A 16,529-nucleotide genomic window follows, 5' to 3' on the forward strand; every position below is an offset into this window, starting at 1 on the left:
ATGAAGCTAAAAGAGGTAACACCATTGTAGTTTCTGAGAAGCATTAACGGAAACTACATGATGGTGAAAATCTAGGACTTTTGGACTTCCACCTTTTACTGTCTCTATAGTCACATTTGATTTAGGCATATCATCACACATAATTAGGATCAATCTGATCTATGAGCTAACCCAAAGTCACCATTAACAAATGAATTGATATCATGTGCCTCTTCACAGAGCAGGATGAGGAACATACTCATTTATAATATTAATCCAAAAATGCTTTAGAGAAACCCAACCAATAGAAAACAACCTGGAATATAATTGAGAGATATTCTTCATTGAAACTAATTCAAATACTTAAAAAATGCTAATTTTGCGAAAGACTAAAATTTGTCTTATAAGCTTTTTTCCCTCCTTTAAAGGTAATAAAGGAGATATGACAATCAAATACAATAAAGGCTCCAATACTGGATCTTGAACTTGAACTGGAATTATAAAAAGAAAAACTGAAATACATTTTGAAAAAATTAAAAAAATTCAAATGGGATAGATGTCACACCACAGAACTGTACGAACGTTAAAGTTTCGGAGTATGGAGGCTAGAGAGATGGCTCAGCGGTTAAGAGCACTGGCTGCTCTTTCAGAGGACTCAGGTTCAATTCGCAGCACCCACATGGCAGCTCACAACTGTCTGTAACTCCTGTTCCAGGGGATCCAACACTCTCACATAGACAGGAATGCACTCAAAACACCAATGTACATAATAAAAAAAGTTTCTGAGTATGAAAACTGAATTGTGAACATGTAGAATAATACCCCTTTCCTATTTAAAGAAATTTCCCTTTTACTGAAAACATTTTTTTCCTCATATAATATATCCTGATTATGTTTCCCCTCCCACCATTCTTCCTAGTTTCTCCCCACTCCCCCCCCCCATCCAAATCAACCCCTTTCTTGAAAGCCATGCTGAAACAACAAATGCTGGTAACTAACTCTCAAATTATCCAGTAAACAGTTTAAATGTGGAAAATATGTGAATGTGTGTATATGGAGATGCAGAGATAGACAGAGATGAGAGGTGAGAGGTGACGGGATAGCAAGAGAAACAAGTGGCAAGAGGCTGAGGTACAGAACAGGGTTGTGCCAAGTCTGTACTGGGAAGACCCTGGGTTTCATCCCCAGTGTGTGTGTTGCAGTGTGTATGTAGGAGGAAGAGAAAGAGAAGATCTACTGCAAACTCAGTCAAATTCCACAGCTTTACAGAGAAAGCACAGAAACTTTCTGTGACATGTTCATTTAGCTAGGATGTAGCACTGAATAACCAAAGCTGTCACTCTGTCTTATGATCCAGTGCTCTTAGCTATTTGATACAGATACAAGCCTAACCAGACAGGATACAGGAGAACAAGGAAGGCCGGGAGGTGGGAAACTCAGGAGCAGGGTAGATGTCCTAAACCCACAATTATCAGGGTCTTGAACAGGGTCAGTTGCAGATATGGAAAGGAAGGAGTAAAATGAAACAACAAGAAAATAGAAGCACACAGAGTACTGATATATCAAAAGAAAAAAACAGAAATAACACTAACTTAGAAACTAAAAGATTGAGAAACATTAAGGCTAGTCTTCATAAAAGAAGAGCTTAATATGGATCTTTAGGATAACTCACTTTAAGATGTATACTTTTCAGTTGTAACATACCAGACATAAATGAACTATATTTATATTAGAGTGAGAGGTCCAGCTGGGCAGACATAAATAAACTGTATTTCTATCAGAGTGCAGCAGGATAATTGTTCTTTGGGTTGCTAATACATTCCCAAGTGATCTGAGTGGTAATGGGCAGTAAATATTTGCTAAGCAAATGATGCATTTATAAGTCACCCTGTGTTAGACACAGGAAACAAACATGAAGTTCAGTTACTACTGATATGAAGATATACTTGCTTTGTATGCTTTTAAGAAAGCATACATATGTCACTGATGTCTCCATCTTCCCCCAGGCCTAACAGAGCTCTACCTGGGCTTTTGAACATAAGCCCCAAATTGTCTTTTTTCCTTCCCCAGTTTCCCCTCTATATGTATCTTTGTACAAAACCTTGTGGGAAGAATGGTTGATGGTGGCCACATTAGCATTTAGTACCATCACAACTGAACATTTATTTGACAAAATGGTTACACCTTACAGTCATTCTTCAGATATGGCTTGATATTTACCAATCCACCTACATAAAATATTTGCAATAAAGCATAGTACAATGTAATATATAGTCACAATTTAATTATCTAGCAATCATATGGCAACACTACTTTACCAAATGTTAATGAATGGATAAGGAAAATGTGGCACGTATCTACACTGGAGTATTATTCATCCATTAAAAATGATGAAAATATACCATTTCTATCAGCCTGAGTAGATCTAAAAATTATGCCAGCAAAAGACTCCAGGCACAAAGTATGATAACATTTGCATGTGGAATGTAAAAAAGCTGCTGCTTAAGATTAGGACATCAGCAAGCAGCGCCTAGTGAGAAGACGTCACCATGGATCAATGAGTACTATATTACAGTCACACGGGAAGAGGTAGTTCTGGTGTGCTATTGTAGAGAAGGGTGATTACAAATAACACTACATTTCAAAAAGACAGACTTTTAAAAGTCACCATACAGAACTAACTATTTGAGGTGACAGATATAATTAATTTGATTTAAACATTACTCTATACCTATATGGCAACATTATATATTGCCTCAGTAATAGGAACAGTTTTTACTTTCATATACCACTTAAAATAAGCTGATTTAAAACATTTGAGTACATACTTACTTTAATGTTTCAGCAAGAAAGAAGCTCTGCTGCACGTCATCATGCGTAGGAGTAGGGGAGTACACATCCTTGACTCCAGAAAACCCACCACTGACTCGGCAATACTTCTCAATAGCCTGTAAAGGAGAGCAGAGAAGACAAATAATTCTGTGGAATTTCAATTCTGAAGGACACGTCAAAAGACTCTACTCAAAATTTCATAGCCCTCAGAAGGCAGATAGATGGATATCTGTGAGTTCAAAGCCAGCCGTGAGTTCTAGAATAGCTAGAGCTGCACAGTGAAACCCTATCTCTTCCAAAAACAAAAACTAATATAAATCTGTAGGAAAACTTGGCATTTTGTAACTGGTAACACTATACTCTCATTACAACAGCTTATATTTTCCTGACTTAAATGTCAACTTTGACCCATTCTTTCTGAATTAAGGAGCTGTCTGGCACAAATCAAGACAGAAATAAGCTTGTGATTACGCATGGGAGAAATGCCTCAAAAAGCACTTGTCTTGAAAACTGAGGATCTGAATTCAGTTCCCCAGAACCCATGTAAAAAGGCAGAGCACAGCGACACCTGTCTGTAATTCCAGCAATGATTATGACCAGGGGCAAATAAAGGTGGATCCCTGGAGCATGGTAGCCTGGCTGGCTGGCCCGGCCTACCTGGTGAAATCCCAGGCCAATGAGAGACCCTATTTTAAAAGGTGGAAGGCACAAGTGGATCATAAAGTTGTATTCTGAACTCCCCATACACTTGGATGTGCACACACACACTTTCAATGTGATCATTTCCAAGACTAAATACTAATTCACAACATCCTTTAAAATGTATTATTTAGGAGATTTATACAGTAGTGGTAATAAGTGACATTTATTGTAACCATACTCTATTCTGAGTCACTGTATTTCCACAATCTTATTAGTTAGGCACCATAGGCGCTGAGAAGTAGCAGGAAGTGCACACCTACGTGCCTACGTGACAATGGCGACTACTTGAGAGTGAACAATCTGCTGAAGGCTATTCTAGGAGTTTCATATGCACAGGCATTTAAAATTCATAACCCTAGGAGGTTAACAGCTCCACTTTTCAGACGAAGAAATTGAGCTGAGCAATTTGTTTTGTGTTAACTACTGTGTTCTAATGCCTGGCTCAAATTTAAAATTCTTACTTTATATTTCCATTTGTGTCCTTGAACATGCACAAATCAATGCATTAAATGAAAAACAATCTATTTACAAATCTACTTTAAAGTCAAAGCCACCAAGCATCTTGCTGGTGTAAATGTAGCACACTTCAGAACTAGGCCATTCAGGGAAAGCTAAGAGGACTTGGGGCTTTCTTTTACCACTCTGCAATGAAGGAAGGCACAGCACTTCACTTGTAACTGCTGCTGCTGCTTGTTTCTACTCTTGCTACCATCTGGCCTTCACTTCTGATGGAAAGCTAGTTAACAATGAAAAGAACTTAACCAAGTTCTTTTTAGAGCTCTATTTGTTGTTGCTGTGTTTCAAAGCCTTACTGAGGCCAGGTACTTTGATAAAAGCAATTTAAATGTCCTATTCTTCCTAACAATCATGTGAAAAACAAATCATTGGCTGCAGAGATGGCTCAGGTCAGAGCATTTGCTGCTCTTGTATAGGACCTAGGTTTGGTTCCCAGCACCCACATCAGGGGTCGGTCACACAAACACATGTAATTCCAGTTCCAGAGGATCCAACAACCTCTTCTGGCCTCCACGGACACTCACACTCTGGGATACACACAGATAATAAATGTTTTTGTTTTAAAGACTAGCTCATCATCATATCAGACCAGTTTAAGCCCAGGCAGGCTTCAGGCTCACTTGGCAGCTCAGTCTGGTCTCATACTTAGGACAGCCCCTACCTTAGTCTCCTGAGGGTTAGGATTATACACACACAACACCACACTCACTGTGAATGTCTACTATTTAAGAATAAACAGATTGCTTACTTCACTTACTAATGATAACAAAGTTCTGCTTCTGAACACACACATACATACACATTGGCTTGTATGAGTGCACACCACATTTTGTCTCTTAATCTATTTTCATAAACAATTTACTGATCCATACAGTAATCAGAACACAAGATAAAACAAAAAAGAATCATCTGCCCAGGCTATAAACCTTGGATAATAAAACAATGTTTCTTTTTTCCAGTGGTTAAACATTAAAAAGACATTATAAAAAAATATTGCTTATTTTGTAACACTACTGAAATTGCCATTTAAATAGATCCTAGAGATCTTAGAATTGCAAGTACATACTTTCATCAAAATAATGCTCGAGAGCAAACAGTGTAAGGCTCTAAGGCGGTAAGGCTCTAAGGTTAGGTTCTACTGCTTTAGAAACATATGAGAACAGTTTCTTCTCCAGAGAAATGAAGGGGTACAGTTATCAAAATCAAGTAACTGGGGTGAGGACACATGGTACAAGGGCAGCACCGCCCATCAGCACAGACAAAGGAAAAACTGGTGTACTTACCAGTGCTGCCTCCCAGCCCCACTGCCGGTATCTTGGGTCATGGGTGAATCGCCACAGATACCAATAGGTTTCAATTACTTCTGGACGAAGGATGTAATACTTTTCAGCTTGCCGCACGGCCACGGCTTCCACTGCACCATCAAACTTGAATGACTCAGGACCTAGTTTTAATGCTGTAACATGTCAAAAAAAAAGGCCACATCAACAATGTGTGCTTTAAGAAACACTCTTCTTTCTGAAAGGAAGAGGTAGGAAATAATCTTTATCTTTTGGGGTTTTTTTTTTTCTTCCTATTGTTTTAATTTTTATTTATTTGTTTTGGTATTAAAGACCAAACCCAGAACCTCCCACATATACTAGACTAAGCTACATTCTAGCCCAGAAGTAATTCTGGTTATTTTTATTGTTATTGTTTTACCAAAAAAAAAAAAAAGTTTCAAAATAACTTCATTTAGTTTTCTTCTAACACAATTACAAACATTTCTATCATCTTAGAGGAATATACACCGATATGCTGCTAGCTCTGACTCTATTAAGAGCTAAGTGGTACCTCTGAAGCAAAGGTAACTATCACATACAATCCATGAACACAGATACTATCCATCCTTTTATGTATATTTCCAATTACTTCATCAATATTTTGTAATTTTCAGCATACACTCTTCCTCTCTTTGGTTCAATCCAATCATTATTCAATCCAATTATTACTCGTGGGTGTATAGGGAGTGTACACACAAGTGTGAGTGTGCACACACTGCATGTGGAGGCCAAGGGAGGGCAGCACTGAGCATCCTCTGCCTTGTTCCTTTGAAGCAGAGTCTCCTGCTGAATCTAGAGGTTGCAATTTTTCAGCTAGGCTTGTAGCTAGAAAGCTCCAGCCATCCTCCTGTCTCTACCTGTCAGTGCTGGGGTTAAAGAAAAATTCAGGCTCAGCCCTGGCTTTATGTGGGTGCTAGGAACTCTGAACCTCGAATCTGTACAGCAAGCATTACCACAGAGCTATCTTTTCAGCCCTGATTATTTTATCATTTTGATGTTATTGGAAACAGAGTTCTTTTCTTTTCTTTTTTGGTTTTTCGAGACAGGATTTTCTGTGTAGCTCTGATTATACTGGAATTCACTTTGTAGACCAGGTGGCCTTTAACTCATGAAGATCCACCTGACTCTGCCTCCCAAGTGCTAGGATTAAAGGCGTGTGCCACCCCTACCTGGCTAAGGGTTCTTCTCTTCATTTCTCTCTCCAGTAGACTGCTTTAGTGTGAACAAATGCAACTGGTTTTTGCACGCTGACTTGTACCCACCACTAACTGAATTCACTCTAACGGGGTTTTGTGCGTATGCATGCACGTATGTGCGTGCGCAAGTGTAACTTTTATTAGGTTCCCTACATACACAATCATGTCACGTAGGACTTGGGGTAATTTTCCTTCTTTTTTGCTGACCTGAGTGTCTTTTGATTCTTTTTCTTGTTTGACTACTCTTGCTAGTAACTTCTGGTATTATCTGAAACAGACTGAATTCAAGGATACCCGTGGTACATAATGAGACTGTCAAGAATAAACAAGAATAATTTTTTAAAGTCCACCATCATAAGCACTGGGATAAAGTAACCCAGAGGTAGGTTATTTGGTTTAGATTTTTTGTGTTTTCCCTTCTTCTAAAGAAAAACAAAAGTTTTAGGAAAATGGATGCATCTGGAAATTACAGTATCAGCGAGGAATCCCAGACTCAGAAAGACAAATACCACAAATATTTGTTCTGATGTGCAGATCCCAGCTTTGAATTTATATCTGTTTCTATATAGACAGCTGGACAGATGTATGTATGCTTTTACATGGGTCTTATAGGGAGGGTAATAAGTATGAGACACCTAAGTGGGAAAGAGATAGCTAGAGGTAGAAGGGATAAAAGTATGTGTGGGGAGGGCCTACTGAAACAAAGAGTGAAAATGCCATAATGAAAGGTGTTACTTTGAAACTGTTAGCACTAAGAGGTGATCAGATGAAGATTGTTACTTTTGCTAACAATGTTCACAATTACAATGATAACACACCAGAGCTAGAAGGAAGTATCTTGTAGTCATGCATAACTTCACACAAGCATAAAGAAAAAATCTGGTTATTTTTCCTATAAAGCCTTATTAATAAAAAGGTCAAGCCTAAAACTATGTAGATATTCTACCCAATCTTTTGGCCAAATCATGTTTAGAATAAACTGAAACAATGTACCAACCAACTAATAATCTAGTGTTCCATGTGGACCTCATGCTTAAACTACTAACTAAAGCAGGGTTCATCTCATGACAGCTTCAGTAATGCTTCCCGTAAACCCAGATAAACATTAAATCTGGCTATGTTCACCACATGGTGAAATAAATGAAGATGATTAAATTTTGACTTAATTTTAATCATAATACAAAAATGAGTGAAAGTGAAACAAACTCTCAAGTCAATAATTATATTATGAATTAGCAGAAAGAGCTACTAAAGAGGAGATGGATTTTTCTTTTAATATGGTGGCCAAAAACTTATAAGAAGGCCATGAGAAAAAACCAGCAGAGAATAGAGTAATCAGCTGGGAAGATAAGAAAACTAGGACTGTACTTAACAATCCAAGGATCTAAGCTGAGAACAAAGGCAAGTAAATTTGGCGAAAGATTTAAAAGCACAAGGCACAAATCTAACAGCTTTTGGGGATACCATGACAAAGAAGGTGGCAGATTGAACTTGCTATGTAAAACTGACAATTAAGGAACCACAGATTGCTTAACAGTACCATCAAGAGTCAGGAATACAAAGGGTCTTTTATTTCTTTGGAATTCTACTAATATCTCAAAGGCCAAGGCTTTATCTTGTTGACACTTTACCCTATGACAGCTTACAGAGCACTCAGCAATTAAGATGCCCCATGTTTAATGGAATAAATAGCTCTAGTAACTATGACATGTGTTATTTTTAATATATTTGCTATTATAAATTTGGTGTTTTAGATTTACCATTTATGGCCAAAATCTTCATGACAAAAGCTCAATTACTTATCAGTAAACATCTATTTTACTCTTCAATGTTTCACTAATTTTAGTTTCACTTTTTACACTTATTAGCTTACAAAAAATAGGTTCCATTAAGGCATTTCAAACAAAATTTCTCTTTGTTTCCCTCCCATACTTCTCTATCCCCTCTTCTTATCCCCCACAAAGTGCCCTCCTACTCTCAGTAGCCTCCTTCCCACTTTCATGTTACAAATGTCACATGACATATGACATTTGATAGTGTGACCCATCCCTGAATCCCTCCTGTTCCTCTCCTGTCTCCTATCTAATTTGAGTCTTACCTACTCTACAATTCCTTATTTATATACACGCAAACATTAAAAGTTAGATCTACATATGAGTTCTGCATGTGAGTTCTGTATTTCTAAGACTGGGTCACCTCACTTTCTAGGATCCATCCATTTTCCTGAAAACTTCAGCATAATTGGATGTCTACCTAGAGAAAAAAGAACTTTTACTCCCCCTAAAAGATCAAAGGTGTTTACTTGAAACCTGAATCTCTGAAACTGCTAAAGGAAAAGCAGGGGATATATATGAAGTTATAGGTACATAATCAAGAACTTTCTGAATAGCAAAGGAGATAGTTCCGAGAGGTATCAAATGGGATTACATGAAACTAAGAAGTTTCTGCACAGCAAGGCAAACCATTAGTACAGCACATAGCCTACAGAAAAGTCTCTGAGAGAGAAATCTCTACCAGTTATATTTCAGAAAGGGGGCTGATAATTAGCATATATAAAAATACCCAAACTATAAAACTGTTAATTGATAAACAGGCTAATAAAATGAACAGACACCCCCAAAAGACAAAACAAACAAACAAACAAACAACAAATGGCCTCATATTTTTTTTTTAAATGTTCAATATCTTTAGCTATTAAGGAAACACAAATTAAAATCACTTTGGGTTTCTATCTCACCTTAGCCAGGATAACAATGATTAAGAAAACACAATCAGTATGGTACTACAGTAACAGTTGGGATGGTGTGGCACGAATACCCTGGCCATAACTAAATGCTCTCCAACTGGATCTAAGATCCACTCAACAAGAGGGTACCATGCCTGGTACTGGAATCCTAGACAACTACTTCATGCTATCAAAGTCATGGTTACTGGAGGAGAATCTACAACCCTAGAATTTACTAAACCAGTACAGTCACTAACAATAACCTATACACACCTGTCCTTATACCTACAGGCAAGTGTAAATTCTTCACTTCTCATCAAGAAAACTTTTTTTTTTTTTTTTTTGCAACATACAGTGACCACTACAGAAAACCACAGCCATCAAAATGCAGAGCTGTGGAGCCCAGTCCCAATGGATACATCTACAAAACACTCCCACACCTAAGGCTCAAGGAACACTGAAGAAGAAGAGGCAGAAAGCCTGTAAGAGTCAGAAGAAGAGAATTTCCTGTGAGATTGTGTTTCAACTGGGACGCCTCAAGCCTACACAAAGAACAACAGGCAAATAAATAAAGCAAAAAGCAGGAGCCATGGCCCTCCTCAGAGAAGATTACACTAATTTGTTGTCCAGTGCCAAGTGGTCAGGCCTGAAAACACATATATAAGTCACATTATGTGGATTGAACAAGTTTTATAATATAAAAATACATATGTATATGCAATTAACAATTGATAAAAGAGGCCATGATTTTGAAGGAGAGTTGGGAGGGGTATATGTGAGGGTATGGAGGAAGGAAAGAGAAGGGAGAAATGTAATTAAATGACAATCTCAAAAAAAAAAAAAAAAAAACAAAACAGGAAGGGAAGAAAGGAAAATGAAATGAAAGAAAGGAAAGAAAAGGAAAAGGAAATGAGGGAAGGGGAAGAGAGGAGAGAGGACGGGAAGAATAAGGAGGATGTGGGGAAAAAGAACCCTTAACACTGCTGGTGAGAGTCTAAACCAGCTAAGTCATTATGGAAATCAGTATGGAAATTTCATTTCCTGTTGCTGTGATCAAACACCCTAACAAATACAATTTAGGAAAGGGTTATTTTAGAGCTCATAATTCTATATGACAGTCCATCACAGTCAACACCTGAGCACAACAAATTAACCTATGCATGCTTGTATTCAACTTACTTTCTCCTCTTTTATACAATCCAGGACTCAAACCCAGTGAAGGGTGCTGCCCACTTGTACGACAGGTCTTGGCATGTCAAGACAATCTTTCAAAGACATGCCCACAGGCCAACTTAATCTAGGTAAGTCTTCACTGAGACTTCTCCATGTGATTCCAGGTTGTGTCAAACTGCTAATTAAAACTAACCATGCACAGGTGGCTCCTCAAAATAAAGAAAAGCAGAACTGCTCTATGAGCCAGCCATACCCGTCCCAGTACACCCAGAGGATTCTGTATCATACTATAGGATATTTATACATCCATGTTCACTGCTGTCCTCTCACACTCATAATGAAAAAGCTGAATGAGAAACATAAATGTGGCAGGATGCACAATGGAATTTCACTCAGCTGTTAACTACATGTAAGCATATAACTGACACTACATAGCATCACTGTGATAGTTTTATTTTTAAGTCAGATGACTAAATTTGTCTTCATACCAACATTAAATAACACTGAAATAATATCTGTCACTATTCTTTTCACTGACATTTTTTACAAAGTGAAACCACTAGAGTTTGGACAATGAGAGAATTGAAGGGTCAATTTCATCTGAAATTCCATTCCTTACTATATAAAAATAAGTCAATAAACTTGTGAATGAAGACACATTTCAAGCCATTTAATTGTGTCACAGTACTTAATTAACTCTGAAACAGAAATTCAGTTACTGTAGAAAAGCAACAATGCAACTTCTGAAACCACAAACAGAAATTACACGTTGCTAGGCTTCCAGGTCACTATTTCACAAAGAAAGACATGTTTTTAAAGCCCAAGTAAGTTGCAGGTCTAACCCAGGGCTCTGAAGCCCCCGTTTCATCACTGTACCTTCTATATATGCTGAACATCTATCGGTTGACGCATGCACTACCTTATCTGTGTTTTGAACTAATTTTTGTCAACAATAAAAAAACATTTCAATCTCTAAAACACAGAGGATCAGAAAATATTATATATTTCCCCAGAGCAATGCCAGAAGATTTTCTTAGGCAAACATATAAAAATTACTTTTTGGTTCCTTTTATTTTCTAAAGAGAATAGGCATGGTGATAGAAACTAATAGTTCTGGATTTTTATTAAAAAATAAGTACTATTGCTCTATACAAATCTTTTACCCTTTGTCCTTACAACAATTATTTTCTAAATATTAAAAAACAAAACAAAACAAAAAAATCTTCCCAGAATTCAAAGTTTTTAAAAATGATCCTGAAAACATATCCTGGAATTAAAATAAAAGCTAAGAAAAATTATTTGCTATTTTAGTGTGCAGTATTTTGGGTAAACTGAACAAGTATACTTTCCTCCTAATTTGTGGAAACATGTTTAACTTAGAGGTTATTTTAGATTATGTCATTAGCCTTATTAATATTCTTACCAGTTCTATCGTATGACTCGTGACATGTTCGTGCAATTTCTGCCCCTAGTTCTAAATAGTGACCAGCTTTGTCTTTTCTGGAACCATCTGCTCCAAGTGCAAACATTCCCCCAGCAAAGCAGGCCAAATGACCCATCTTCCTTTCCAAGTGTCCATTCTTCCATTCTCCAATAAAGACAAGACCCCCTCGGGACTTCTTAATAAGATGTTTTTCTATAGCCTACAAGAAAAAGATAAACGCTTTAGACACAGACTTTTTTAGTTTTAACTGTCATTTGACAGAACCGGGAATCACCCAGAAAGATAGTCTTAGGTATTATCAGGTCAGGTAGTCTGAGGCCACATCTTGTCTATGGGGTGTTAACTGGATTGCTAATTGAGGCGAGAAGGCCCCACTCTAAATTCGGCAGCACCATTTCACAGGCTGGCCTGAGCTGTGTAAGAGAGGAGAGCTGGCTGAGCAAAAGCACACAGGTGTCAGATGGGAAGGGCCCTTTCTGCTCTTGGCTTTAAGTCCCTGACCTGACACAATGAGGACTGTAACACAGGACTATGGTCAAATGAATCTTCTCTTCCCTATGGTACTTTCTGTCAGGGTAGTGTCATAGCAACAGAAGTGACATAAAACACAAACTATGAGTGTCTGGTCATTTATCTGGATTTCTGGCCATCAGAAAACCTTGGCATTTTGATTTATTTTTATAAAGTAGTAACCTTCTCAAACTGGGAACTTTATTATTATTATTATTATTATTATTATTTCTATTTTATTAACTCTGTATCCCAGCTGTATCCCGCTCCCTCATTCCCTCCCAATCCCACCCTCCCTCCCTCATCTCCTCCCTGCTCCTTTCCAAGTCCACTGATTGGGGAGGTCCTCCTCCCCTTTCATCTGACCCTGTTTTATCGGGTATCTTCAGGACTGGCTGCAAAGTCCTCCTCTGTGGCCTAGCAGAACTGCTCCTCCCATGGGGGGTGGGGAGGTCAAAGAGCCTGCCATTGAATTCCTGTCAGAAATAGTCCCTGTTCCCCTTACTATGGGAAACCAATTGGTTACTGAGCTACCATGGGCTACATCTGAGGTTCTAGGTTATATCCATATCCATACATGGTCCTTGGTGGAGTATTAGTCTCAGAAAAGACCCCTGTGCCTAGACATATTTGGTCCTTGTGGAGCTCCTATCCTTTCCACATCATACTAACTCCCATCCAACATAAATCATGACTGGGAACTTTTATAAGTAAATTTTTAATGAGTTATAAAAGTGTATATAGATTAGAAACCCTAAACACTCCTATAAGACAAAACAGAAGAGGAGAGCCATGGCCTGCGAGTACCTTTTTGCATGGTATTACCCATATAGCTTGACTTCTTGAGCTGAATGAGATTCATATAATTAATCGACTAATATCACCTTAAAAAGTTATAACCCAAAAGGTTCTACAAATTCCTTTTCTATTCCATACAACAAAAAACTGAACAGAAAACTGAATAAATTAAGATAAAATGAGATTTCAGTAAGTGGTTAAAACTGTTCTTAATTTTTCATGTAACTATGCCACTTTGCAAAGCTATCTTAAAAAGCATAATAAACCTTGCACACAGTAAGGCTTTCAAAACTAGTTGAAATTTAATATACACATCCCTTAACTCCTTAGTAAATTGGTTTCTTAAAGTAAGGTAATTTGTTTTGAATGTTTTGTCATGGATGAAGGGAGACAACATTAGAACAGGCTACCCTCCTGGAATGCCAGTTTTACTAAAGAGATAATGGGGATAGCAAAGAAAATATTTTACCCTAAACCTGAATATAAAAAAAGTAGACTATAACATCATTTTTCATTTTAATAGTGAGATTTTTTTTTTTTTATGAGCTCTTCCTCTGGACTGTATCCTTAGACTCTGCTGAGAAGAGCCATGCTTTTCTGAAATAAGAGGTACTTCTTCAAAGATTAATTCACATTTTGATTATGGGTTGTTTTTTGACATGTTCAATAACATCCAGCTCTGGAAAAATCCACCTTCTATTCTCTGTAGTGACAATGCATGAATTACAGAATTGCGAGGATTATGCCTTTATCATCTTGTGTTACATAAGGCCTGTTATAATGTACCATGCACTCAGTAAATAATTTTATAAATGATGGTGCTCTCAGATAATTTGACCTAACTGACAATGGCAATGAAATGTGGCTGATAACAAATGATAGGGATGATAGGGATTTTAAGGTTTTGGTTTTTTTTAACCACGCTAGTACAAAAACTGTATACTTGAGATTTTATTTTACAATGAAATTTGACCAATTATTATTTTTCAAAAAACAGTAGGAACACATTCTAAACTTAAAGTACAGGATGGAAACAAATATATAAAGTCATTTACATATAGTACATTGAAAAAATCTTCAATAACAACTTTTCAGATCATTTTCTAGAATTAAAATTTAATAGCAGAAATAAAACTTTGCAGCTTTTCAAAATTTAAGACTTCATAAAAGTCTTAGAAATCACATTAAGTTTAGATTCCTAGTTAAATTTTAATTCAATTTATCAGTTAACATAATCCTCATCAAATGTTTACTCATGAGTGACTACAGTGAGCAAAGTACGGTGCATCTCACATTCACTTCCATCCAGAGCACTCTTTAAAACAATGGTGGAAAGTCAGATACTGATAAAGGATACAAAAAGGGTAATAAGATCTTTAGTTTAACTTTTTAAATTACAAAACTACAATGCTGAAAATAGGTCAGAATGTCAGTACTGTTTTGTTGTTGTTTTAAGACATGGTCTCTCTGTGTAGACCAGGCTGTCTTGGAACTTGCTGGTAAACTCAGGCTGGCCTTAAACTCACAGAGAACGACTGCTTCTGTAGAGTGCTGGTATTAAAAACATGCAGCACTATGACCTAGCTGTCAGTAACTTATTAAATGAGTAACACTTTTCTATTTTATAATTGTTTCCTAGAAATTTTTATAGAATCAACTCCAACAATTCACTAGTTAAGACGACAGGTCAGGTTGGAAAGATGGCTCAGTAGTTAAGAGTCTCTCTGCTCTTCCAATGGACCCTGGTTCAATTCCCAGCACCCACATGACAGCTCTTAACTCCAGTGCCAAGGAATTTGACATCCTCACACAGACATTCACACATATATACAGGTAAAACATCAATGCACATAAAATAAAATAAGCTCTGTAGGCCAACAGCTCAGTTCCAGATTCTCACTTAGGAGCTCTTTCACCATCATCAAGCTAACTGACCACTGCCATTGTGGCTTAAGGTCTTCAGGTGTAAAGTGATGACAATGATCCAATGGAATCATCTATGTAAATGGGCTAGAACAAAGCCTGCCACAAGGAAAGCACTACACAAGTGGCCACCATTACAACTGTTTATTCAAAGACTATTAATGTGTAGGTTTAAGCCATCACTTGAAAGAAGAAAAGTTTATGAGGAAGGATGAATTCAGAAGTTTTCTCAGTCTGAGAAATTAACAAAATGTAATTAAAACAAAACTTCATAAATATACTCACTAAATTCTTAGCTTTTCTTTAAAACGTCACAAATAAGACTTAATGTAAGAATTTTCTATTAAAATACTAGCAAACTGTACAGTGAATGAACATGTTTATATATAGCACATGCAATGCCTAGTTATCTATAATAAAATGGTTATGTTTGTCCAGTCACTATTTAATACTCAACATAAGAAAAGAAAAGATTCTAACAATAATCACCTCAACAGCATCGTCATACATTTTTCTTGCCTCATGGTCTGTTTTATCTGACATCAGCCATGCTTTCAGTAAATATTCATAAAAACTATCTCCCAGTCCACCAACTGATGTATGATCTGTAGCAAAAAAGGAAGGAAAATATGGTTGGGGAAAAAAGAAGATAAAGACAGTTAAAATAATATTTTTCAACAAAAGATCATTTAACAGATTAATCACAGTGGCATGCCTGCTTCCAACATATTAAAAAAGTAGTCAAGTAGGAACATAACACAATCAGGCTAGAAAATCATTTTTTCCTCATATGTGGTATTTTAACATCAATGAGTCTTTTTCTTAAATACATAGTACATACTCCAGCCAGACTTTTGCAGATGTAAAACAATTATCTTTTGTACAATAATGGCTTTAAGCACACAAGCCATTATGACACATATATATATTTGATACAAAAGGCACTTCCTCCTAAACATCTCTATACAACAATATCTAGTGGTAAAGTCCTATTTGAAAAGCAAGATTCAGTTTGTAATATATTTTTCTAATGTAATTAGCTGTTGAATTCTGCCCTTAATTACTACTGATCACATATTAGTACACATTTTCCCCCCCACAGGTATACTATTAACTATCACTTACACTTCTACACTAAAGTGCCTAAGGTAAGCTCTCTCTCCCTCACTTTCCACAGGTCTGGCTGTAAACTGCAGGATTTCATCACAACATTTCTACTGTTTCTCTACAAAAAATAAAAAAAAATAAAAAAAAAAATCCTACCATGTGCAAATCCTCCAACCAATTAGACAGTACTACTGCAGAAAATTGTGGATGCTATTTACCATTTTACGGTAAGAACTTGCAATTTGGTTGCAGGAAATGGCATGATCATATTTATCTTTTTAGTTTACAGGATACATTTATGG

The 16,529-nt window shown here is 36.9% G+C and overlaps 1 protein-coding gene across 2 annotated transcripts in view; it reads right to left on the bottom strand.

Annotated features, from left to right (window-relative positions):
- Nucleotides 1-16,529, bottom strand: part of Man1a2 (mannosidase alpha class 1A member 2) — a 132,985-nt gene that overhangs the window by 15,882 nt on the left and 100,574 nt on the right. For both annotated transcript variants that reach the window (XM_055628394.1, XM_055628400.1), the window contains exons 9-12: nt 15,610-15,725; nt 11,869-12,088; nt 5,313-5,485; nt 2,812-2,927 (exon numbers count right to left, since the gene is read on the bottom strand). In XM_055628394.1, the coding sequence (XP_055484369.1) occupies nt 2,812-2,927; nt 5,313-5,485; nt 11,869-12,088; nt 15,610-15,725 (625 nt within the window). The remainder of the gene's footprint in view (nt 1-2,811; nt 2,928-5,312; nt 5,486-11,868; nt 12,089-15,609; nt 15,726-16,529) is intronic.

Source organism: Psammomys obesus, unplaced genomic scaffold, assembly GCF_907164565.1.
Source record: "Psammomys obesus unplaced genomic scaffold, mPsaObe1.curated_primary_1811, whole genome shotgun sequence".
Classification (NCBI taxonomy): domain Eukaryota; kingdom Metazoa; phylum Chordata; class Mammalia; order Rodentia; family Muridae; genus Psammomys; species Psammomys obesus.